General features: G+C 42.4%; 3 protein-coding genes and 2 long non-coding RNA genes across 17 annotated transcripts in view; 2 read left to right on the forward strand and 3 right to left on the reverse strand.

Annotated features, from left to right (window-relative positions):
- The window catches only part of LOC125487517, a 19,115-nt gene extending 16,951 nt beyond the window's left edge, over positions 1 to 2,164 (reverse strand). The window contains exon 1 of the long non-coding RNA XR_007265931.1: positions 1,986 to 2,164. This is a non-coding gene — a long non-coding RNA (uncharacterized LOC125487517). The remainder of the gene's footprint in view (positions 1 to 1,985) is intronic.
- Positions 1 to 15,650, forward strand: part of LOC109913555 (zinc finger protein 239-like) — a 19,149-nt gene extending 3,499 nt beyond the window's left edge. For 4 of the 13 annotated variants that reach the window (XM_048619150.1, XM_020513091.2, XM_048619146.1 and 1 more), the window contains one exon: positions 5,217 to 6,340. In XM_048619150.1, the coding sequence (XP_048475107.1) occupies positions 5,321 to 6,199 (879 nt within the window). In that variant the 5' untranslated portion in view covers positions 5,217 to 5,320 and the 3' untranslated portion in view covers positions 6,200 to 6,340. Of the gene's footprint in view, positions 1 to 42; positions 2,655 to 5,008; positions 5,083 to 5,216; positions 6,341 to 15,448 lie in introns of those variants that run through there. The other 9 variants (XM_048619143.1, XM_048619149.1, XM_048619147.1 and 6 more) reach the window with 6 other exon arrangements.
- On the reverse strand, positions 15,270 to 17,521 carry LOC125487515. Its single transcript, XR_007265929.1, has 2 exons — positions 15,701 to 17,521; positions 15,270 to 15,539 (listed from the first exon to the last, which is right to left on the reverse strand). It is a non-coding gene; the product is annotated as an uncharacterized LOC125487515 (long non-coding RNA).
- A 1,510-nt stretch (positions 17,522 to 19,031) lies between these two features.
- On the forward strand, positions 19,032 to 19,956 carry LOC109913558 (gastrula zinc finger protein xLCGF3.1-like). The gene is made up of 2 exons (XM_020513095.2): positions 19,032 to 19,188; positions 19,439 to 19,956. Exons 1-2 carry the CDS (start codon positions 19,032 to 19,034, stop codon positions 19,954 to 19,956), a joined length of 675 nt encoding a protein of 224 aa, XP_020368684.2.
- Positions 19,957 to 21,586: 1,630 nt separating this feature from the next.
- Positions 21,587 to 22,093, reverse strand: LOC109913560 (oocyte zinc finger protein XlCOF6.1-like). The gene has a single exon (XM_020513096.1). The coding sequence runs from the start codon at positions 22,091 to 22,093 to the stop codon at positions 21,587 to 21,589; it is 507 nt and encodes a 168-aa protein (XP_020368685.1).
- Positions 22,094 to 24,644: the final 2,551 nt, after the last annotated feature.

Raw genomic sequence — 24,644 nt, forward strand, 5'->3', positions numbered from 1 at the left:
TCCTGCTCCTCTGATGCTTCTTGGCCTGCTGTGTTCATCCAGCTCTACACCTTGTTATCTCAGGTACAAGGGAGTTTGACATGGTTGAATGGCATTGATTTTAATGCTACAAGTTTGACAACAAGGCAGATGAGTTAATGATACAAATTAAAACATGGGGGCATGATGACATTGCTGTCACTGAGACATGGTTGAGAGAGAGGCAGGATTGGACCCAGAATCTTCATTTGAGACAGCGAAGGAGGCAAAAGAGGAGTAGGTGTCACAATTACATTCAGGGAATTTGTTGCACCAATAAGAAGAGATGACATCTTGGAAAACTCCTGAAATAAACCTATATGAATAGAAGTAGAAGAGCTGGTCAGGAGGCAAATTTTCGGGAAGTGTAAACGTGATAAGGTTGTAATTACAGGGGATTTCAACTTCCCCAACATTAACTGTGGTCATCATACTCTGAAAGTTTTAGATGAACTTTTAAAATAGATAAAAAATGGCTTTTAAGCCAAAATGTAGAAGTCCCAATAAGGACAGGGGAAGTCCTGGACTTTAGGTAATAAAGACGGACAGGTTAGTGAAGTATCAGTGTGGGAGCATTTTGTAGATAGTTATCAGAACTCTTTTTGAAAGATTCAGGGTTGTTATGGAAAGGGACAAGAATGGCCTTCAAATCAAAGTTCCAAATTGGTTGATTTAGTAAGACCAGAAATGACTTGGCGAGAGGGAGCAAGGAACAGACACTTTCACCTAAATGAGCAAGAGGGAATTTTAATGGGGAGATATGGAAAGCTACAAGGGGAACATGAATTGATATAGCCAGGTAAAATAAAGGAAAATGCTCAGTTGTTTTACAGATACCTTAACGGTTCAAGGGTAAGGGGGGAAACAGTAAAGCCCATATAGGACTGCAGTGGAAACTGTGCGTGGAACCACAGGATGAAGGTCTTTTTTTTTCTGGAATGGTCCTAAATGAATACTTTGTGTCAGTGTTCACTAGTGAGAGAGACGATTCAGGGATAGAATTTAAAGAAATTAGCACAAAGAGAGAGAAGGTTTTGCGTAGTCTGAGGGACAGAATTAATTTACATCAGAAAGGCTGGTATTAATCAAGAATAGTCAACACGCATTTTCAAGGAGAGTTCATGCCTGACCAACTTGATTCAATTTTTTAATGAGGTGTGGCAATCGGGCAATGCTTTTGATGTAGTCTGTTGATGTCAGCCAGGCTTTTGATAAGGTCCCACATGGGAGACTGATAGCAAAGGTAATAGCCCATGGAATCCACTGAAATTTAGCAAATTTAATCCACTGTCAGCTGAGTGGCAGAATTCAGAGGGTAATGTTCGATGGGTGTTTTTTGACTGACTGGAAGTCTGTGTCCAAAGGGGTCCCACAGTGGTCAGTGTTGAGCCTTTGCTGTTTTTGGTTTGTATAAATGATTTAGAATTGAATGGTTAATCAGTTAGTTTGCAGATGATACAAATGGGTGGTAAATAGTTAGGAGGGTATCCTTAACTTACAGGAGGATTTATAGAGGCTGATCAGATTGGCTGATCAGTTGTTAATAGAATTCAATCTGGATCAGCAAGAAGTGACATATTTGGACAGGGGAATTGGTCATTGCATTTGGCTGTTAACCAAAAGATTGATGTTTTGTAGATCAGCTGGTGAGGGAAGTCTATTTCATTGTTTACATCAGTGTACTATGTGACACAGACCTGGTTTTATTTGCAAGACAATTTCGACTAATGTTGCTCGCTCCACAGTTAGACCTCAAAAGACATTTTCTAACGCATGGTGTTACAAATTGTGAAGAAGGAAAATTGATTTTTGGGCTTATTTGCTAATTAATGTACTACCCTTTAAATCCTGTCCATCTCCGATAGAAGTCCTATTGTTGTGAACATGAGTGAAAAGGCCACTCTTAGCCAGGCAAATAAATATGTGAAGTTGAGAACAAATAGTGACTGTAAATTTAAGAGACATACCTGAACCAAACTTTCCGGAGCATGCTCCCTCCCTGGATTCATTTTCTCTCCCTACAGTTGCTGCGCGTAAACAGTATCCACCCCCCACCCCCTCTCACAGGCTGAGACAAGAAATTTAAAGGAGTGGCGGAGACATTGCTTTGTTCCCAGATGTTGCGCAAAGCAGCAAGTCTCACTCTGAGGACAACATTGCGTTGTGAAGTTCACAGTGGAGGGGTGGGGCTTGTCTGAAACAGCCACTAGAAATCGCTGAGCGTGTCGGGGACGTCTTCAGGTTCCAGACAGCAGGCCAGGCGCTCGGATACGAGAGCCTCGCCCCCATCCATTGTTTCTTCTGCCCCCTCCTGGAGCCAAGGTTTCCAGGGCAACCGGCTGCGAGATCGGGCCAGAGCCAAAGCTGCCCTTCCCCCTCCGCTCCCAGGGCTGCTGCTCCAAAAAGAGACAGATTGAGCTCGACCGCTGGCGGCAGTGGCACTGCGCCTGACCCAGACAGTGGGCCCGCATGGTTTTGCGCTGCCCTCCAGCTAATGATTGGGGGAGGGGAGAATAGTTTAGAAAACTGCTTCCTTTCATTTTCCACCAGGTTATGCAACAGCACTGGGTTTGTGCATTTTCTTTGGAAAGAAGAACCGGACCAAGTGCTGAAAAAGTCATTGGATGAATCAGAAGGTGAATATGTTCAGCCTTTCATAGCACAGTGTGGAGCTGGAGGAACACGGCAGTTCAGGCAGTATCAGCGGAGCAGGAAAGTTGACGTTTCGGGTCGGGACCCCTTATTCTGAGGAAAGGTCCCGACCCGAAACGTCAGCTTTCCTGCTCGTCTGATCCTGCCTGACATACTATGTTCCTCCAGCTCCACACTGTGTTATCTCTGACTCCAGCATCGGCAGTTCTTATTATCTCTGAGTGATGTTCATGTGTGTTTGAGGTTTGTCTGTCCTGTCCGTAGGGAAATATATGGAGCATGTGCAAATAGAGAGTGGAAGACCATGGAGGAATTTGAAATCGAGAATGGGAATTTTAAAATTCAGGCATTGCTGAACAGAGGTCCAAAGTGGGATGTGGGTATTGCTGCCTGGATCAGCATTTTTTGCCCATCTCAGGTGCCCTGGAGAAAGTGCTGCCACGGACCATGTGTGAAGTTTTTCTGAAGATGTGACCAGTGAAACCAGTTGATGGGATCACTTGGATTTTCCAAAAGCTTTTGATAAAGTTACACATAGGAGTTTAGTGTGCAAAATCAAAGAATTGTTAAGTATGTACTGGTATGGATTGAGAATTGGTTAGCAGTCTGGAAACAGAGAGCAGAAACAAATGAAACTTTTACAGAGCATCAGGCTTTGATAATTAGGACACTGCAAGGATCACCACCCTTAGACACCAGCTATTCAAAGTATACATCAACGATTTGGGTGATGGAATCCAATGTAATATTTCCAAGTTTGTTGACACAAAGCTAGGGGGATTGTGAGTGAGCAAGACACAAGAGGCATCAGGGTGATTTCGACCATTTGCGTGAACAGCAAATGCTTGGTAGGCGCAGTATCAGTGCGAAGTTATCCACTTCTGTTGAAAACTCAGAATGGCAGAATATAATTTACACAGTGGTAGATTTGGAAATGTTGATGTACTAAGTGACCCGGGTATACTTGTACACCAGCCATTCAAAGCAAGCATGTAGGTGCAACAAGCAGTTAGGAAGGCAAATGGAACTTTGTCCTTCATTGCAAGAGATTTGTGTACAGGAGAAGAGTGGTCTTACAGCAGCTGTGGAGGGTTCTGTGAGGACACGAGTGGAGTGTGTGTGCAAGTTTGGTCTCCTTCACAAAGAAATATTATTCTGGTTGCAGGGAAACAGCAATCTCTTGTGTTGGTGAAATCCACAGTCAGGGACAAATGCTGTCACTCTCCGTGAATCTGGAGGAAGCTCCAGCTGCACTGTCCTTGTTTTGAGTCAAACTTGCAGAAGATGTCATTTCTTGACATCTCCATAAGGATTTGTCCACAGTAGGAAGTGGATGATATCCTTTCACTCCTGCTTCTTTCCCCTGTTGCAGAGCAACACGAAATCTGATGGCACCGTTAGGTTTTGACACTCCAACTGCAGGGCTCACAGAAGAAAAGAACGATGTGGAGAAAGTGATCCAAGAGGAGTAGTGTGAAATATTAGACAAAATGCTCATAATGAGACCGGAAGTGTTAGAGGAATTGGAATCATTGAAAGTGGATAAATCACCAGATCCAGATGAATAGTTCCCTAGGATGTTGAAGGAGGTTGCGGAGGAAATGACTGGCGCTGTGAGGATTATTTTCCGGAGGACTGGAGGAATCCAAACATGGTTTCATTCTTTTAAAAGGGTACAAAGCAATTGCAAAACAACAATAGGCCAGTCAGTCTTACTTTGGTGATGGAAAATTTCTAAGAATCAGTCATGAGATGTCAGCTAATATGTCACTTCGAAATCCGGGGACAAGTCAGGGATACCATTGCTTTGTTAAGGCAAGGTCATGCTTCACAAATTTGTTTGAATTCTTTAAGGAATTGACAAGGAATATTGATGTGGGTAGTGAAGTGGATGTTGTCTGCATGGATATTATTAAGGCATTTGATAAAGTCTGACAAGGCAGACTGGTCAAAAGAAAAAACGCATGGGATACAGGGTAATGTGTCAAATTGGATCCTCTGTTTCGAGAGATTCTGACATCATCCCAGTTGCAAGCTCCAAGAGACTCTAATATTGAAAGCAGTGAATTTTTTTCAGAGCTGAGCATTTTTGATTATTCTGGAGCAAGTTCGAGCTTTTCATGCTGTGTTCTGTTATCAGTGAAAGATTGCATGGTCTGGAGATAGCGTGGCTCCTTTATGCTCGATCTGAATCCACGTCCATCCATTGCTCTACTTCATGTCTCCCCTCCTGAGTTTCCCCTCAGTCATTGCCTAACTTCCTCAGTCCCTGATAATTTTTGTATTTTAGCTCTGTTTTGTGACTTACTGTTACTTTTGTTATTTGTGCCTATATTAGGTTTCCACCACTGCTTATCTCCTGATTGTATGCTGCTGATGTACCAACTTTACCTTCTCACAGAATCGTTAATGGTCAGAAATTGTTTCTACTGCACTGCTTTTAACTTCCACTCTAAAAATTATGAGCTTCATTGAGTTCACATGTCACAACCTGCGTTTTTGATTTTGTTGTTTATATCTCACTCCCTTTCTTCTGTCTAAATCAGTTTCACAGAGTTTTTAGGAAGTTTTTCAGTCAAGAAACTAAACTCGAGCATTACGTCAGGATCTGAGAGAGTTGCCAAACATATCACAACCTGAATGTCACTCAATGTTGAACATGGAAGGAGAAAGCACCTTATGCAGCGGGGAGAAACCATACACTGGTTCAATGTGTGAACAAGTCTTTAACCATTCAACTGGCCTGTCAGAAAATAAACATATTCATACTGATGAGAAGCCTTGGAAATGTGGGCACTGTGGGAAAGCATTCTTTCATCCATCAAAGCTGAAAATTCATCGGCGTAGTCACACTGGAGAGAGGCCATTCACCTGTTCTGAGTGTGGGGAGGGATTCACTCAGTCATCTACCCTGTTGATACACCAGAGAGTTCACACTGGGGAGAAACCATTCACCTGCTCTGAATGTGGGAAAGGATTCACTCAATCATCCACCCTGCTGAGACACCAGAGAGTTCACACTGGGAAAAGGCCATTCACCTGCACAGAGTGTGGGAAGACGTTTATCAATTCATCAAACCTGGTGACACACCAGCGAGTTCACACTGAGGAGAGACCTTTTAAATGCCCAGTCTGTGGGAAGTGCTACAAAAGTTCTGGGGAGCTGATGCTCCATCAACGTGTTCACACTGATGAGAGACCATTCAGGTGCTCTGACTGTGGAGCTGCATTTAAACGATCATCTTACCTCACTGTACACCATCGTGTTCACACTAGGGAAAAGTCATTCACCTGCTCTGACTGTGGGAAGGGCTTCTCTCAGTCATCCCACCTGTTAATACACCAGCGTGTTCACACGGGGGAGAAGCCCTTTACCTGCTCTGACTGTGGAAAGGGATTCAGTCAATCATCCCACCTGCTGAGACACCAGCACATTCACACTGGAGAAAAGCCATTCACCTGTCCCAGTTGTGGGAAGGGATTCACACAGGTGTCACATCTGCTAAGTCACCAGAGAATTCACAACTAACCACAATGATTGGATTTTATTCTTAATCACATCTCAAAATGGACTATGTTCATTGCTGTCTGTTTCTGCTGATGTTAATAACCACCTGTCTAGTCATATGTTAATCTAGATAAATGTCAAATAAAGCAGCTTTGTGTAAAACACAGTGAATCATCTTCTTATTGTCTCTAACACAGGTGATTCCCTTTTGAATTGTTCTCCCTCTCCCCTCTATCCTCACCTTTATCAAGAAGTCTAAGGAGTTTTGTTGTCACTGAGATTGAGGCAATCTGATCAGCTGCCACTGCCCAGACTGGGGAAAGTGCTCTGGACATCTCAATGATTTGATTTCCCACCAATATATTCACAGCCAGAGGAGAGACCATTCCAGTGCTCTCAGTGCAGGACTGGGTTCAGGCAATCATTTGCCCTCACTGTAAACACCAATGAGCTCACACGATGGGGAGGCTGTTCATTTGCTCTGAGTGTGGGAAGATTCACTCAGACATCCCATTTTCCGAGACACCAGTGTGTTCATTAGTGGCTGCAGCAGTTGGATTTGCTGTTAATTAATTGCTGGACCCATCCGTTTCTCATTTGTTTTTTTTCTCCTGACGTTCATAAATTCCAGAACAGTTTTAGGTGAGAATATTCAAAATAAATTTCACATGAATTAGCTTTGTCTTAAACCCGGTGTGTTTAGTATTTTTTTTAATACCTCTTACACAAGTGAGTCCCTTTTGAAGGCTCTCCCTCTCCTCTCTTCCCTCCAACAAGTATAAGGACTTCAAGGAGCTTTGTTGCCACTAAGATTGAGACAATCCGATCAGCTGCCTCTGCTGCTCCCTCCCTTCCATTAACTCCCTGAAAAAAACTGCCTGTCCAGTTCCTCCTTGCCTGACCCTTGAGCCCACAGCTTTCTCCAGTTTCTCTTCTGTCAGAGCTTGTCTTTCCACGAGACCCACTTTTGTTCCACTGACCCTATTCTCACTACAGATGCACACTAATATTGTTAACAGTTCACTCTCCTCGTACTGTCCCTAAAATCTTCACATTCACCAATTCTTTTTTAAAAAATTATTAGACTTGAACTTGGTGTCCCCTCAATGAGATATCATTGGTCCTCCTATTTCTCATCTACACACTACACCTAGTTGACATCCAGATGCACTGTGTTAGTTTTCACGTGGTCACTGACAACTACCAGCTCTACCTCTCCACCATACCTGTCCAGTCCTCCATAGTAATTAAATTATCCCATACCTAAATGTTGGATGAACATAAATGTCCTCGAACTAAATGTTTGGAAGACAAATCAATTGTCTTCAGTTACAGCTGCACATTCCATTCTCAAACTCCTGGGTCCATCCCTCTTCCCTGTCAATGAGACTGAACCACACTGTTCATAATCTCAGTCATAATTTTATCCTCAAGATGAAGTTCCGACCGCAAACACCACATCGTCAGTCTAACCAGATATTTCAACGCCATAATGTCAGCCATCTCCACCCCAGCCCAGCTTATCTGCTGCTGGAACCCTCGTCTGTGACCGTGTCATCCTTGGACTTGACGATTCCATTGCATTCCTGACCAGCTTTGTACATTCATTCCAACCTTTACGTGGAAATGTGTGATCTCCCAAAACACTGTTGTGCAATTTCACATTTCTTCTAAACTGTGTGTGTGCAGTCGCTCCAAGTTTAGCTGCTCTGACTGTGGCATTGATTTCCAATTTCAGAAGTCATGACCGTGCACTACCCTTGGAGGCTTGCAGAGCCAGAATGAAAATTCAAGAGGACGCTGGTTCTATTCACCACCACCCTCTTTGTTCCCTAACAGCATTGCTGCTCATTTCTTTTTTCTCAGCTTACCGCTGAGATCTATGTGCAGCAGTAGTGCTCGATCATGGGACCTTGAAATTTCAACAGATCATTGCAGTTAATCTGTTCATCTTGGTCTCACATACTCTAGCTCCTTCTTCGGCTTAAATCCAAATGCTTGAAGCATTTATATAACTTCATTCTTCCACTTACAGTCTCTTTCTTCACTCTATCTTGTCTGGTTTCAATTCTCCATACCTTGCATGCAAAATGAGACTGTAATCAATGAGCTACTAGTTTTCTTTTGCAGTCATGGGAACCTTGAAGAAGCAGAAGAATAAATGAATCATTGCTCATTTTAAACTCATTTAAAATAACCTTTCTCCTGTTTGAATGTGGCAATTATGGAAGAAATCCATTGAAGTTTCAAAGTTTGCAGATTTGAAGTTAGGAAACTTGAGTAAATCCTTTTGCACTCCCAATGTCAGAACTGTCTGCCTCTTTGCCAGTGCTTCTGTTTTGGTAAATGGGATGGCCAAGTGAATCCCTCTCCACAATTAGCTAATAAATATCCTCTCCCAGGGTTGATTGCACCCATGGTTGATAATAAGAACATAAATAGATACAAGACAAAAGATAGTAAATTTTACGTAAAATTGCCTAAGTAATATCATAAATTTTCGAGGCCAATCAAGATGGCAGTGAAGGTGATGTATTGTGACTTCACAATGAAGTCCTGGACACTGGACATGCCCTCACCAAGTATCTGTAGCTAGAGGAACCTCAGCTCATAATCGCCGAACTGGAGGCTGTAATACAAGCACTGCAATACATCAAGGAGAAAGTTATCCAGACAGTTTGTTCCAGGTGACAGTCATAGCTCCTCAGGTATGCTCCTCTTATTTTGTCCACGGTCAGGGACATGAAAGTGTGACTCTACGCGAAGCAGGTTTCAGGATTTTTTTACATAAATAAGAGTAGCATTTTAAATCTAAATACAGGTAAGTATGAGAGTATAAAGGCAGAACTAAATAAAGCAAATGGAGAAACTAGGTTCGTCAGTAATGGTATGGTGGCAAACCTTTAAAAAGATATTTACTAACTCTTAGCAACAATATATCCCAGTCAAAAAGTGACTAAATAGTTAAGTTAAGAGCACTATCAAATTGAAAAGAACAGTGTACAAACTTACGAAGGTTGGACAAATTTGAAGGACCACCAAAGAATGATTATAAAGAAATCGGCGAAAGTAGAGTATTATTAAGCTAGAGGGGGTTCGGAAGACATTTACCAGGATGTTGCAGGGTATGGAAGGTTTGAGTTTTAGGAAAAGGCTGGATATGCTGGGACTGATTCAACTGGAGCATAGGAGGTTGAGAGGTGACCTTATAGATGTTTACAAAATCATGAGGGGTGCACATAGGGTTAATGGTAATTGTCTTTTATCTGGCATGGTGGATTTCAAGACCATGGGACATACATTTTACATTAGAAGAGAAAGATTGAAAAAAGACATGAGCGGTAATGTTTTTTATACAGAGGGTGGTTCGTGTGTGAAATGAACTTCCTGAGGAAGGGGTGAATGTGGACACAGTGATGATGTTGAAAAGACATTTAGGTAAGTACATGAACAGGAAATGTTTGGAGAGAAATGGGCCAGTAGCAGGCAGGCAGGACTGGTTTAGTTTGGGATTATGTTCAGCATGGACTGGTTGGACCAACAGGTCTGTTTCTGTGCAAGATGACTCTCTGACTCTCTGAGAGAATGCAAGCCAATGTTATAATGCACTTGGGAAAGTGCACTGATTCTCAAGCCCCACTACTCCCTGGGTCACCATTAAGGTCAATGATGTAATGACAGCTCACAAAATCCTTGGTTTAGCTGACTATTGAATCAAGTTAACAGAAAATACAATCAAGTTCTGTATTTAACAAGAACTCCAGTATATTACCAATAAGAGACTCCAGTGCAGGTCTCATGTAAGTTTTCTCAATACTCTCAAGTGGAGATGAGATCTGAATTCCTGATGTGCAGGAATGAGGATCCTTCGAATGTCAGATCAAGAACATCAGAGTCAATGTCCCAGCATCATCAGAGAAGGGGAAGGTGAAATCCTCCCACAAGCTGCTCATGTGCAACTTCCAGTTTCCAAAACCCAATTTCAGAAGTCTGATATTCTCGGTGACATTTGCTGATAGAAAAGCTGTGAATTGCACTAGAGCCAGGTAGGAGCTGAAACTGCAAAATACCGATCTGTAGTCAGATGCATAATTTATTGCAATACAGGCCCCATCCATGGCCAATGCCAACATGCTACAGAGTTGTGGTGTAACAGGGACATCACCATCACTGCTTCACTTCTTTGGTCCCCATTCTGAGAAGTGGTGAATTTCACAAGCAAAGAAAACACATTTGTCCTCAGATGGCTGCTTCAAGATCACCTCTATCTCTGATGGAACTTTCCAACATATTATTCGCAGTTACTCTGTTACTTTCTGACCCACTCCACTGAAATGTACTTTCAGGCTTTGAGTCATCGTCTCTTCAATTAGAAAGTTGGTGATCTGATAATTGTCAACTCCAATTTCCTGCATTTCTCTATCATCCTTGAGTTCCTTACTGATTAAAAATCTGTCACATCCTTGTATGGACTGAATGAGGCAGACTTGACAGTCTTCTGTGGTAAAGAATTCCACAGACAACCCTCAGAGAGAAGAAATTTCTCCTCACCTCTATCTTAAATTCCTCCTAATCTCTGTTTTAAATTGTGACCATTATTCTGAAATTCTTCCCGCTGGTCAATAGACTATCCGAAAAGGGGAAACAACATTTACCCATTCAAGCTGTCAAGCACCCTAAGATTCTTGTGTGTTTCAATAAGGAACACGGTTTATGTAGTCCTGCAGTCAGTATTTAGGAGAAGCTAAATACTCAGGAGTAGACAAATATGTGATTTGTTCCCGGTCCAGCATGATGGTTTCATCTCTGATGTAAACCCAGAGTGGTTCTGGCAAAGGTGCTCTCTGTTTGTTGTTATCAGCATGAAACATTCCTGGTCATTTAACAGTCCAAACAAAAACAATGAATCCCCCCTCCCTGACTGAGGATCAAACCCAGGCTACTGTGATGAGAGCACGACATCCTAAATAGTAGCCCAACAGGAAAGAAAACATTAATTAGCCTCTCGGCACCATGGGGAATGGAGTTGGGGCTGTAAAAGAAACAAAAGATATGCCTGAAGCAGTTGTGTAACTGACAAAGAAACAAACTGAAACAAGGAAAGAAAACAAAATAGGGGGCAGAGTTCCCAGGCTGGAATTGTTGGTCTTACAGGTGAGTCCAGGAAGGTGTGAAGTGTTGAATTGAAAAATGCGCTGCTTTCTTGAAGCTTATGTTTACCATCACTGGAAGAGTGCAATGACCTGAGAACAGAAATGTCAGCATGAGAGCAAGATGCACGTGAGATAAGCAAAGATCTTCAGACACCAGTAAATTGGCCTGGGTAATAAGTTTCAATAGAACTTGACCATCACCTGAATAGTCACATTTTGACTGATGTAAACTAATAAAATGAAATTTGAGCCTAATATTTAATTGAGGATGACATCCTGCGATTAATCAATTGTACTAATTAGTCTCAAGTCAGAAACAGATGATTAAAGAGTGAGCCTTACAAATTTGGCCATGCGACAGTGAAGGAACCACGATGCATTTCCAAGTCGGGATGGTGTGTGACTTGGAGGGGAAATTGTGGACACTGGTATTCCCAAGCATCTGGTGTCCTCGCCTTTCTATGTGATCGAGTCATGGGTTTGGAAGTTGCTACCTAAGGAGCTTTGGTCAGTCACTGTGGTGCATCCAGGGATGCTGCTCCTGGAAACCAGGTAGTGAGGTACTCGCTGCCAACCTGCAAACATACAAATTAGGAAATGTAGGGCATTCAGCCCTTCAAGCCTGCTATGCCATTCAATAAGACCATGGCTGATTGGTTTGTGCTCCCTTACCTCTGCGGAAAGACAATATATGTTTAATCTGAGATTACTTCTGCTTCACAGAGATAACTGTGATTAACATTGAATAATCAATGACATGGCTAATATTGTTTGTGGCTAGGACTGCACAGTTGAAAAGTGCATTGGTTTCACATGCAGAATTCTGTGATTACAAATCTCTTTAACCTGTTCTGTGTCAGTGTCTGATTAGTGCTGTTTGCCCCTAAAAGAGTCTCACATTGCTCAGCAGTAGAGCCTCAGTCAGGAAAACTAGTGACTCTGTCCACTCTAGGTGTGGCAGAAGCTGTTTATCAAATGCAGATTGCATCACATCTCAGCCTTTAATCAAGGCAATCCCCTTAAACTTCATTTCTTTTCTATTTCTTGAGATCTCTGTTGACCTTATCAGTTCTGAGTTTCCACACATTTCCACAGAGCTCTTCTGGTATGCTCCAAAGCGAAGTGGGAACTGTTCTCTCAATGAATCAGGGATGTGCCTTGGGAGGGTGGGGAGGCTGGTATGTTTCTGGTGTCAACCTCAGAAGATGAAAGATGGAGGCATTCGCTGCCCAAGGAGCATTTTCTGAAATGTTGAGGAACACTGTCGATGTGGAGATCCAGAGGAACAAGCTTGGGGCAGCTAAGTACCTGCTGTAACTTACATGTTAGAAATTGTCAGTATGAAGTTTCTCTCTGCCAAATGGGAGAATGTCAAATTGCAAATATATCAAGTGAGAATAGATAATAATGAAGTGTAAGCACTTGCAAATAAGACTCTCACCACTTACCAGCAAAATTCTCATCCCTCCACTAAATCCTTGGGTGGAAAATCTGACTTTTCACCCCCTGACATTGAGAATCTGATTTCTGGGCTTTCAGCATATCTTGCCAACTGACTCACCATTGCCCACATCATGCAGGGGCTGGAAAGATTCTACTCTGTGTGTTAAACACAAAACTGATTTGTTGTTAAAAACCAAAAGAATTGTAGATGCTGTAAATCTGAAACAAAGACAGAAGTTGCGGGAAAAGCTCAGCAGGTCTGGCAGGATCTATGAAGAGAAATCAGAGTTCATGTTTCAGGTCAGGGGTTGTGAGGAAGAGTCACCGAAGCAGAAACGTTAACTCTGATTTCTCTCCACAGCTGCTGCCAGACCTGCTGAGCTTTTCCAGCAAATTCCGTTGTATTACTGGTTTATTTGATGTTTGCTATGGGACACACATTATGTCTCACTGCCGAAAATGATAGAAGGACCAGGTTTTGTTTTACTGATTCCGGGAGTATTACCAACACCTTTGCTGGATAACAAGATTAAGAAACACATTCTGCAAGGCTTGCAAGTTGGGACTTATCCAAAGAGGAACTGAAGTATGAGAATAGAAAAACTCCAGCGTTAGAAAGGTGAAAACGCCAAAAAGTCATCAACTGGATTTATTGTCATTGCAACATGGAGAAATTAAGGACCTGACACACTGTTTCAAATGACATTTCTGTATTGTGACCTGTTCGAGTAATTAAATTCCAGCTCAGTTACGGGATTAACAACATCAACACAAATAAAGTGCCAGCTGTCAGAATGAACTCGCTTGTAATGAACAGCAGCAGCCCCAACAGAATCCATCCCCTGCAGTCACTTGTGAACACGTTGGTGTTCCGTAAGTGGCATGACTGAGTGAATCACTTCCAATACATGGAGCAAGTGAACAGCCTCTCCCGTGTGAATTCGCTGTGTCTCAGCAGATCACCTGTCGTATTAAAGGCCTTCTCACATTCAGAACTTTTGAAACATCTGTCATCAGTGTGAACACATTGGTGTGAACTGAAGTGAGATAACTGAGTGAATTGCTACCCACACATGGAGCAGTGAACAGTCTCTTCCCAGCGTGAACCTGATGTTACTTTATCAGGGTCCAAGAGTGTTTGCAGTAAGAGCAACTCAACCATCTCTTGGTGTGAACGAGCTGCTGTTTGACCAGATCCTCTTGCCTTTTAAATCTCTTCTAACAATCAGAGCAGTTGAACAGCCTCTCATCAATGTGAACCCGTTGGCACCTCAGCAGAAGTCTGGACAGAAAATTTAACCCCTTCCCACACATGGAGCAGGTTAATGGCTTCTCCCCGCTGTGAGCCCTCTGGTAGATTTGTGACATTGATGATGATGTGAATCTCTCCCACACATGGGGCACATGAACAGCTTCTTCCCAGTGTGGCTGTGTTGGTGAATCTCCAGCTGGGATTGGTAATTGAATCCCTTCCTACAGTCCCCACAATTCCACTGTTTCTCCATGGTGTCGGTGTTTTTTGTGTTTTTCTATGTTGGACAATCAGTTGAAATTTTGTCTACATACAGAACACATATATGGGTTCACCCATTGTGAATGCTGTACTTTTTTTTTAAACACTGTGTAACTGGGCAAACCTCTTTCAACAGTCAGTTCAGTGGAGCACTGTCACCCAGGCTGTGTAACTGGATAAAGGTCTTTCCACAGTCCATTCACGGACTCTCATTCTTATTTTGTGAGGTTTGGTGATTTTTCAGTCACTTTGCTCTCCACATTTAAAGACCGATGACATGCAGATCCCAATAAATTTAAAAATCCTGTCAGATCTTGAAGTGGGCTTGATTGCCCATTTAGAAATCTTTCCATATCCCCGTGAAAAGTAGTTTATAAAAAACAGTCCAGATTAAAAATTTAGAACAGAAAATTCTAGTTTCTTGGAACATTTCTTTCCTCTTCTTTTCCCCCAAAGCTGTAAATTCCCATCCCACACACGCTCCCTCCTTCCTTAACTGAAAACAAAATAAACTACTTTTTTATATTCTTTTCACAAGTTGTACAAATAAAGAAAGAAAATTTGTGATCAAATTAAGGAGGAAAGATTCCAATCTACAAACAAGATATAGAAAAAATTGATAGTGATTCAGCTCAATTCCCTACCTCATAACATTCATAAATAGTCTGCAAATGTTTGAAAATTTAAGAAATGGAACCTGACAACATAAAACTCCGGATTTTAATACATAATGCAGATTGCACTCCAGCTTTTCTATATCTTCTATTTGTAAAATAATGAGACCTGTGTTTTTCAACATGCTGTAGCTACCTGTATGTTCAAATTAGCCACAACCAGCCACAGTCTTATTGTGTGCTGGAGTAAAACTCAGTCTCTTGTTCAGTTTTGGTTTCTGGTTCTCTTCCTGCCCAAGGTTACCCCCAGTTCATGTTTTCCAAGGACCTAATTGGTGCCCCAGAATTTCAATGAGTGAAACTATTAATCCACTTTAAATTGTTTTATTGGTAAAATGAGTTTTGATTTAAATTTTGTGGAAAAATTATTTAACAGTGGTTTACAGTGACTCACTTGCCCAGTCAACTCAGGCTCCAGACCTCAGACCCTGGAACCACTAACAGAACCCCCATTTACTCCTTCACTCTTCTTGCTGTGAGTTTCCAGGACAATGAATCCCTCGGCGCCAACAAGACCTGTCAGGAGAAGTACAGGGCATCAGGAGGAGGAAAGTCTGTGCTGAATCTGGATGCTGAATCTGAATCGCAAAAACAATGAGAGAAACAGGACTGATTAAAAAAAACATTTAAAAATAATCAAATAAATTACTGCTACTCAGATATTCAATTTCTGAGAGACTTAGACGTTCATAATATTCAATATTTTCTATCATGTTTTCAAAGAAATTAACACACGTACTTTTCCTCTATTAATGGCCCAGAATAGCTCAATAAGTGAAAACAGCTTCTCTGCAGCTGAAGAACCACAAAACACAGCAGCGGCAAAGCTCCACCTGGGAGACTGCAGACCATGAGGACTGGAAATTGAGCGGAATCGATGACACTCTCAGCCCCACTGAATAAGTATTATCTAACAAATTGAACAATGGTAGATTTACCCAGAAGCCCCTGCAGTGTTGAATGTCCTCTAATCTGACAACAGTGACCAATGGGGCTGCGCAGTGCTGCACTATGTTCTGAGCATGTGCGAGGCTGATATTGGCGATGGGAGTTAATCGGTTTATCTCTCGGCAGCCAGTAAGTATGACGAGCAAAATAGCAGGAAGGGTCCATAAACACCTACTGTCGACCACAATCATCGAATAAAACCCCGCAGGTCCCGTGTTGCTATTATTTCCTCATGCTCATGGCCTTGTTCACGGCCACCATCTTGTTTCAGAGAAGTCCATGCACGTGTGGCCGGCTTGGTGACATAACTAGTGGACAGCAACTCTACGGCTCATGTGACCAGGACAGACAATGACTGACTCAATAAATGTAGAGCTGGAAAAGCACAGCAGGTCAGACAGCATCCAACGAGCAGGAAAGTCAACGTTTCCATCCGAAACCCTTCGTCAGGACTGATTGGCTCATTGATCTGATTCTCAGTCTGCAGACAGGAACTGGAGAACTGGAGACAGGCAGAGGGAGAAAGGGAGAAAACTGGGAATGGAGGAAAGAGATGTGGGAGACAGATTTGGAATTAAGTCTTTGAGAGGGGAGAGTCAGAGACAGAGTTCACCAAAGTTTCTCAGACACACCTTCGAAACAATCGCTTCAATTTGGAAGGCCAAAGGCAGTAGATATATGGGTACACTATCACATTCAAATTCCTGTCGGGTCACCCACCATTCTGACTTGGAAATATACTGGCATTTCTTCAGTTGCTAGATCAAAATCCTGGATGCCCTCCCTAATGCCATTGTGGGTCAACCCACAGAAGGTGGACTGCAGCAGTTTAAGAAGCAGATCGCCATTACCTTCTCATGGGCAACAAGGGATGCGCAACAATGCTGGCAGTCAGCAATGCCTACATTCCACAAATTAAAAAAAAACTCTTGCCCAAACCTTAATTCTGTGTCCCAAAAACTTTCACCATCAGCTCTGGGGAACAGCTGGCCTTTACCTATATTACCGAAAGCTATCATAACCCTCGACACCTTTAACAAATCTCACCCCAATCTCCTTTGTTCCATGCAGTATAACTTGCATTTCTCCAGCCTGACATTACAACTAATATCCCTCAATCCGTGAACCATTCTGATGAATCTCCTTTCAAATAACTCATGGAGTCTCACATCCTTTGTGTTGATCACTTGTTTGTGCAGACCCAAGACACCATGCCTCAACCCCCAAAAAAGAACATCCAGGCCCCTCATTGGGACATCTGGTTCTTTATCCAAGGGATAAGCCAAGGTTTACGGCTGACATGGTGATGAGAGAACAGGGTGTGTGCAGGCATCAGGGATGCCATCTTCAAAGGGCAGCCATCTTGTAGGAGAATGTTGTGATGTCACTGTGGACAGCTTAGCAAGAGTTGGTGTGAGTAAAGAAACAGGCAGCAGAGTGTGGGTGAGCTCAATTACAGGGAGATTGAATGTGGGAGGTGTTAAGATTGATAATTCTACAGATAATAATGGAATGAGTCATAGAGTCATACAGCACAGAAGCAAATCCTTCCATTCAACTCATCCATGCTGATCACATATCCTAAACTGAACTAGTTCCATTTGCCCATGTTTACCCCTGTCCATTTAAACCCTTCCTATTCATCTCCCTATCCAGATGCCTTTTAAATATTGCAATTTTATCCACCTTTACCACTTCCTCTGACAGCTTGTTCCATCCATGGTCATCCTCTCTGTGAAACTGTTGACCCTCAGGTCCATTTTAACTCTTTGCCCTCTCACTTTAAAACTACGACCTCTCGTTTTGGATCCCCCTACCCTGGATAAAAGACCTTCGTTATTCACCTTTTCTATGTCCCCTTGACTTTATAAACCTCTGTATGGACATCCTTCAGACTCTGACGGACCAGGGAAAAAGGCACCAGCATACTCAACCTCTCCCCATCGGGAAACATCTTGTAAATCTTTTCTGCACATGACTTGCATATATTATTCCAAAACTTGCCTTACTAATACCCTGTACAGCTACAACATGACACCCAACTTCTGTACTCAATGCACTGACCAATGAAGGCAATTGTGCCAAATGCTTTCTCCCCACCCCATCTCCCTGCAACTCCACTATCTGCACCCTTAGGTCACCTTGGCAACATTTCCCCATGGCCTGATCATTAACTGTGTAATTCCTGCTCTGGTTTGCCTTAGCAAAGTGCAGGACCTCATATTTGTCTAAAGTAAACACTATCTGCCATTCATTAGCACATCTGCTCAAGGTCTTGTTTTAGTCTGGGATAACCTTTTTCACCATCCATTCGGTACACCTATGTTGGTGTCATGAATGGATAAGAGTTTCCGAAGGAGATAAGCTGAGACTGGGCCGAAGTTGGACGATGGTAATGTAGTGGAAATAGACGGTTTTACTGATGATATGGACAAGTGGTTGGAATCTTAGTTTGGGGAAACATGGTACCAAGATTCTGAACAGTCTGTTTCACTGCCAGACAGTTCAAGGGCAGAAGGCACTGACTTTCATCCTCCTAATATTTTGTCAAAGGAAATCTCTGCTCCTCTAGTACAAGAAATCAAACAGGTCAGGACTGTGTGTATGGAGAGTAAATTGATGATGATGGATTTGGCATAGATCTGCTACCCTGATCCTTTAAACTAGCGGGGATTGAGGAGTTGAGAGATCCCATCAAATTTCTGGACAGCTTGTACAGATGTAAAATCCTTCTCCTTTGCCCCTGCCTCTCCTACTTCCTCACCATGCCTCTCTCTTTTCTCTCGTACTCTGTGACATACAGATCCAACAGTCTTGTGGAGGCCAGAGCCAGGTAGCAGGTACCTTCCCTGATTGACATTAGTTTTATCCCCTGTTGAGCTTCTATGACAATCCAGCAGCTTTCGTAGTCACCTTACCCAAGTGCCAGCCCAGCAAATTGCCAGATTCACACAGTACAATTTCACAAACTGCCTTTACATTTTTTGTGGCTTCTCTCTGTTCCTTTCTTTTGTTTTAAATCAATTTCACAGGGTATGTAAAGAGGAGGATTTGAAGTCATGAAACTGAAACCAAATATCACATCATAATCTGATGGAGTCAGTCAATTTATCACAACTAGAATGTCACCAGCTTTTAACCATGGAAAGAGAAAGCACCATTCACAGCGAGGAGAACAGATACACATATTCTTTGTGCAGAAGAGGCTTCAGCCAATCACTGGGCTCAAGAAGCACAAATGCTGTCACAATGGGGAGAAACCGTGGAAATGTGGGAACTGTGAGAAAGGATTCTGTCACCACTCTGCACTGAAAATTCACCAACGTGCTCACACTGGGGAGAGGCCATTGACTTGCTCCCTGTGTGGGAAGGGATTCACTCAGTTATCCATCCTGCTGACACACCGGCGATTTCACACTGAGGAGATACCTTTTAAATACACTAATTTCAGGAAGTGCTTTAAAAGTTCCAGCTACCTGCAGTCCCATCAAAGCATTCACACTGAAGAAAGACCTTTTTAAATGTTCAGACTGTGGGAAGTGCTTTAAAAGTTCTGATTACCTGATGTTCCATCATGTTCACACTGAGGAGAGAAGATTCAGATGCTCTGACTGTGGGGCTGGCTTCAAGTCATCATCTCAACTCATGGTACACTGGTGCCTTCACATTGGGGAGAGGCCATTCACCTGCTCTGAATGTGGAATTGGATTTATGCAGTTATATGGCCTCAAGGCTGAGGTTCACACTGACGAGAGGCCTTTTAAATGTCCAGACTGCAACAAGTGCTTTAAAAGTTCCAGAGAACTGATTGTAAATCAATGTACTGACACTGATGAGAGACCATTCTGGTGCTCTCACTGTGGGCAGGAATTCAAAGAGCCAACCCATTTCAAGTTCTACCAGCATGTTCATGCTGATGAAAGACCATTTAAGTGCCTCGAATGTGGGAAGTGCTTTAAACATTCTGGGGACTTGAAATGCCATCAACGTGTTCATATTGATTGCAGACCTTTTAAATGCCCAGACTGTGGGAAGTGCTTTAAATGATCTGGTCACTTGAAATGTCAATAGGTTCACTCGGATGGCAGGCCTTTTAAATGCCCAGACTGTGGAAAGTGCTTTAAAAGCTCTGGGAGTACGGATGTCCAACCAAAATATTCACACCGATGACAGACTATTCAGGTGTTCTCACTGTGGCACTGGGTTCAGGCAATCATCTCATCTTACTATACACCAGCGAGTTCACACTGGGGATAAACCATATCCATGCTCCATGTGTGAGAAGAAATTTGCTCATTCAACCCATCCGGTGAGACACCAGCGATGTCACAAGTAGCTGTAGTGATGGATTTTGCCGTTAATCACATTAGAACTGATCCATGTTCATTGGGGTCTGTTTCTGTTGATGTTAATAAACTCCAACCTAGTTAAAGGTGCTAATATTCTGAGTATCAAATAAATCAGGTGTGTATCAATCACACAGTGTGGTGAGGCATTTTAAAATTGAACAGAAGTTTGTTATTTTTGATGGACTGTCCCTCTTTCCTGCCTCCTCAATCCTCACCTCCAACAGCAAGTGCAAGGAATGCATGAGTTTCCTCCCTCCCAATTGGTCACTGGGACAAACTGCCTTAAATGTTCTTCCGTATCTGAGCCCTGAATGTGCACTTTTCTCTACTTTCTCTGCAATTTCCCGGCATGCCTTGATAGAGCTCATCTTGTCCAAGACTCTCACTTCCTGCTCATTGGCTATATTCCTGCTAAATGTCTAACCACTGAACTTCTCTCTATTTGCTGCATTGTTCACCATTCTCCAACAGATACAATCCCCTTTGTTATAAATCTACAATATTCACATTCTGACCCCACCATCCCTCCAAGTTACTGTCTCATTTTGTACCTGCCTTTCCCACACAAAGTCCTATAATGTATTGTTTCCTTGTAAATCCACACCATCTATCCCAGAAGGCAATGCTTAAATCTCCCAATTGGATTTCAGTCCCTGAAAATTGTGTCTGTTGTCAAATTCTCCATTTCGTGGAGCAAGATGCACTTGTGTGGAAAATTGGCATATTGCTTCCGGCTTGAATTACAAACAACGACAATACCTTCCATAATAAAAGGGAATCAAGTTAGTCAGAATGATTGTTCATTCCCTATAATGTCCATAATGAGAATGTCTATTCAGGATTAGGTGTAGCAGCATTCTGCCAATAGTAGGGACTTCCACTATGTATTAAAAACACTGCCATCCATGAGTTGTTGGAACAGAGTAGGCCATTTGGCCTATTGAATCTGTGCAATCATTCAATGAGATCATGAGAGATCTGATAATTCTCAACTCCGCTCTCCTGCCACTTCCTCATAAACCTTGGTTTTCTTAGTGTTTGAAAAAAAAATGTCTGTCTCAAACTGGTGAATATAGGCCCTTTAGACAAGGGATAGGGAAAGTTCTACAAAAGTAGTTAAATTGTATCAGAGCTATTAACAAGTCTCAACACATTACGTGTTTAACACAAAACTGATTTGCTGACTCTTCTTCAGGATGGCAACACCAAAAATTGTGTTTGAATTTGTTAACATCAGGAGAAAAGGAAACCAATCCACAGAGTTCAGTCTTGGAAGTAACTAACAGCAAAATCCATCTCCTGAAATCACTTGTGAACTCGTTGGTGTCTCAGCAGATTACAAGTCCGCCAAAACACTTCCCACACTCAATGCAGGCGAATGGCCTCTCACCACTGTGAACCCACTGTTGCACAGTCAGATGAGATGATTGCCCGAGTCCAGATCCACAGAAAGCGCTCCTGAACTGTCTCTCCTCAGTGTGAATTCGCTGGTGTGCCACAAAATGACATGACCGAGGGAATTCCTTCCCACACATGGAGTAGATGAACGGCCTCTCCCCAGTGTGAATTCGCTGTTGTTCAGGGAGATCAAATGATTGTCTGAATCCGGTCCCACAGTGAGAACATGTGAACTGTCTCTCCTCAGTGTGAACACGTTGATGAGAAGTCAGTTCTCCAGAATGTTTATAGCACTTCACACAATCCAAACCTTTACACGGTTTCTCGTTAGTGTGAACACGTTGGTGGGACATCAGTTCCCCAGAACTTTTAAAGCAATTTCCACAGTCTGAACATTTAAAAGGTTTGTCAGCAGAATGAACACGTTGATGGTTCATCAAATCGCGGGAACTTTTAAAGCATTTCCTGCAGTCTATGCATTTGAAAGGCCCCACATCAGTGTGAACATTGTCAATGGGGGATCAGATTGCTGGAAGTTTTAAAGCATTTGCCAGAGTCTAGGATTCAAAAGGTCTCTCCTCAGTGTGAGCTTGATGATAGTTCATCAGTACCCTGGGACTTTCGTAGCACTTCCCGCAGTTTGGGCATTTAAAAGGCCTCTCCTCAGTGTGAATGTGTTGATGGCGCATCAGATCCCCAGAACCTTTATAGCACTTGCCACAGTCAAGGCATTGAAAAGGTCTCTCATCAACATTAAATTGCTGGAGCTTTTGTAGCACGTCCTGCAAACTAGGCATTTAAAAGGTCTCTCCCCCTTTGTGAACTCGCTGGTGTTTCAGTAACACAGATGACAAGTGAAACCTTCCCCACACTCCATGCACTTGAATGGTCTCTCCCTGGTGTGACGGGGGTGATGAATTTCCAGCACAGATAGATAACGGAATCCTTCTCCACAATCTCCACATTTCCACAGTTTCTCTCTGCTGTGCATGGTGCTTTTTCCTTCCATGTTCAAAATCTGTTACTATTCAGGTTGTAGTAAATGGGGCATATCTGTCTGATCCTGATGTAATGACTGGTTTCATTTTCCTTATTGCAGGTGCCCTGCTTCTAACACCCTGTGAAGTTAATTTAAAATAGAATAAAGAGAGTGAGAGAGAGCACACAAAATCACAAAGGCAGGCTGTGAAATGCAGCTGAACGAATCTGGTCATTTGTGGGGCTTGCATGTGGAAGAAGTGGCTATGAAAGCTGCTGGATTGTGATAAATACCTAACTGGCTCACTGATGTCCTTCAGGGAAGGGAACCTGTCACTGGTCAGGGCCCACGCAAGACTCGGCAGGTTTTAAAATTATGCTGTGATCTCAATCATTTATGTAAATCAGGAAATGTAGGATTCGTAACAGCAATCCCGAGCAAACTCCAATATTAACCTTCCTGCAGTCTGAAAGACATACAGTAACCAGTACAGTAATCACTTTCTTATATCTCTCAGTAAGTTTCATCTTCAAGTTGCTACTGTTCCTGTTATTCCATGTATCTCTAACCTCACTCTCAAGCCTACTGCATGACATTTGCTCAATTGCATTTGCAAGTCCATGTAAAGTACATGAACAACATTAACTGTAACAATGCTCTTTGTTACTGCATCAAAAATCTAAGCAAGGTAGCAAAACAAATTTTGTCCATGACAACTCCATCAAGGCTTTTCTAAATTAACCTCAATTTGCTCAAGCGACCGTTCATCTTATTCTGAATCATTGGTTCTGGAGGCTTTGCCATCACCAAAGTGATTGACCTGTCATTGTTGAGCTTATCTTTACTTCCTTTTTGAACAAGGTGTATCATTTGCAATTCTACAGGCCTTTGTCACCATCCCTGGGTCTCAAGGGGTTTGAACTGCCTCCTGAACCTCTACACTCACTTCCCTCAGTAATCAATGGATACATGTCATCTGGTCCTGATTCGATTGACAGACAACCTATCTGATGCCTCCTCCTTGTCAATTTTAAATACAAGAAGTGTTTCAATTTCTTCCTGTTTTATCATGAAAAGGGTAACATCAACTTCCTTAGTGAACAATCTAGATTTAATATAGCAGCTATCTGTCTGCCTCCAGCTGTGCATCTACTTTTCAATTCCTAATTAGCTTCACTTCTCATTTACCATATTTACAATTGAGATGCTGACAAACCTGAATCGATAAGCCTTCTATTTTTCCTTCCATTTTCTGCTCATCCTGTCTCTTTGCCTCTGTTATTTGCTCATTCAGTTCCCCCTGAACCTTCCAAATTCCACCTGGTTTTAGTTGCAGTGGCAACTTAACATCTGTCACAAGCACTCTTTCCTCCTTTATCTTAATTTCTTTACTTTGCCATTGTGGGTGCTCTGGATTTGTTTTCTCTAACATTCTCCTTTGTGGGTGTTGTAATTTATGCCTGCAGCTGACACTTGGTTCTCTGAGGATTGTCTTTGTTTAGATATGCTAACACTAACCCTCCTTCCAAACTATTCTACTTGCTAACATTTAGTGATGAACTAATAAGTCTTTGGCAGAAGAGGAGTTACTTAAGTAACAAAGGTAATTTGTTTTATAACTGTAAAATAACAGGTTAAACAGTGACGCTTGCTAAGAGGCTTTGTTATTTCTTGAGACATCCTGTCGGTCAGGGCTACATGGTTTTGTAAAATAAACGAAAAACTGAACAAGAAACATGAACCTGCCTAGCACTGTCCAGAGACAGTCATCTATATCTCAGTGCGCAGGACTATACCATAGGTTCTGAGTTAACCTTTGAAGGCCAACCATCTTATGCAACACTAGCAAAGTATGTACCATAACTGTGCCAGTAGTATTTCCTCTTTAAAGGCAGATAATTGTTCAGTTCTGATTCCAATTTATCTGAGTCAGATCCATTCATACCTTATTGACATTGGCTTTTTAACCAATTAATTACTCTCACACTCAGCTGAAATCTTTGCCCACA

The sequence above is a fragment of the Rhincodon typus genome, chromosome 42, assembly GCF_021869965.1.
Source record: "Rhincodon typus isolate 14 chromosome 42, sRhiTyp1.1, whole genome shotgun sequence".
In the NCBI taxonomy this organism is placed as follows: Eukaryota; Metazoa; Chordata; class Chondrichthyes; order Orectolobiformes; family Rhincodontidae; genus Rhincodon; species Rhincodon typus.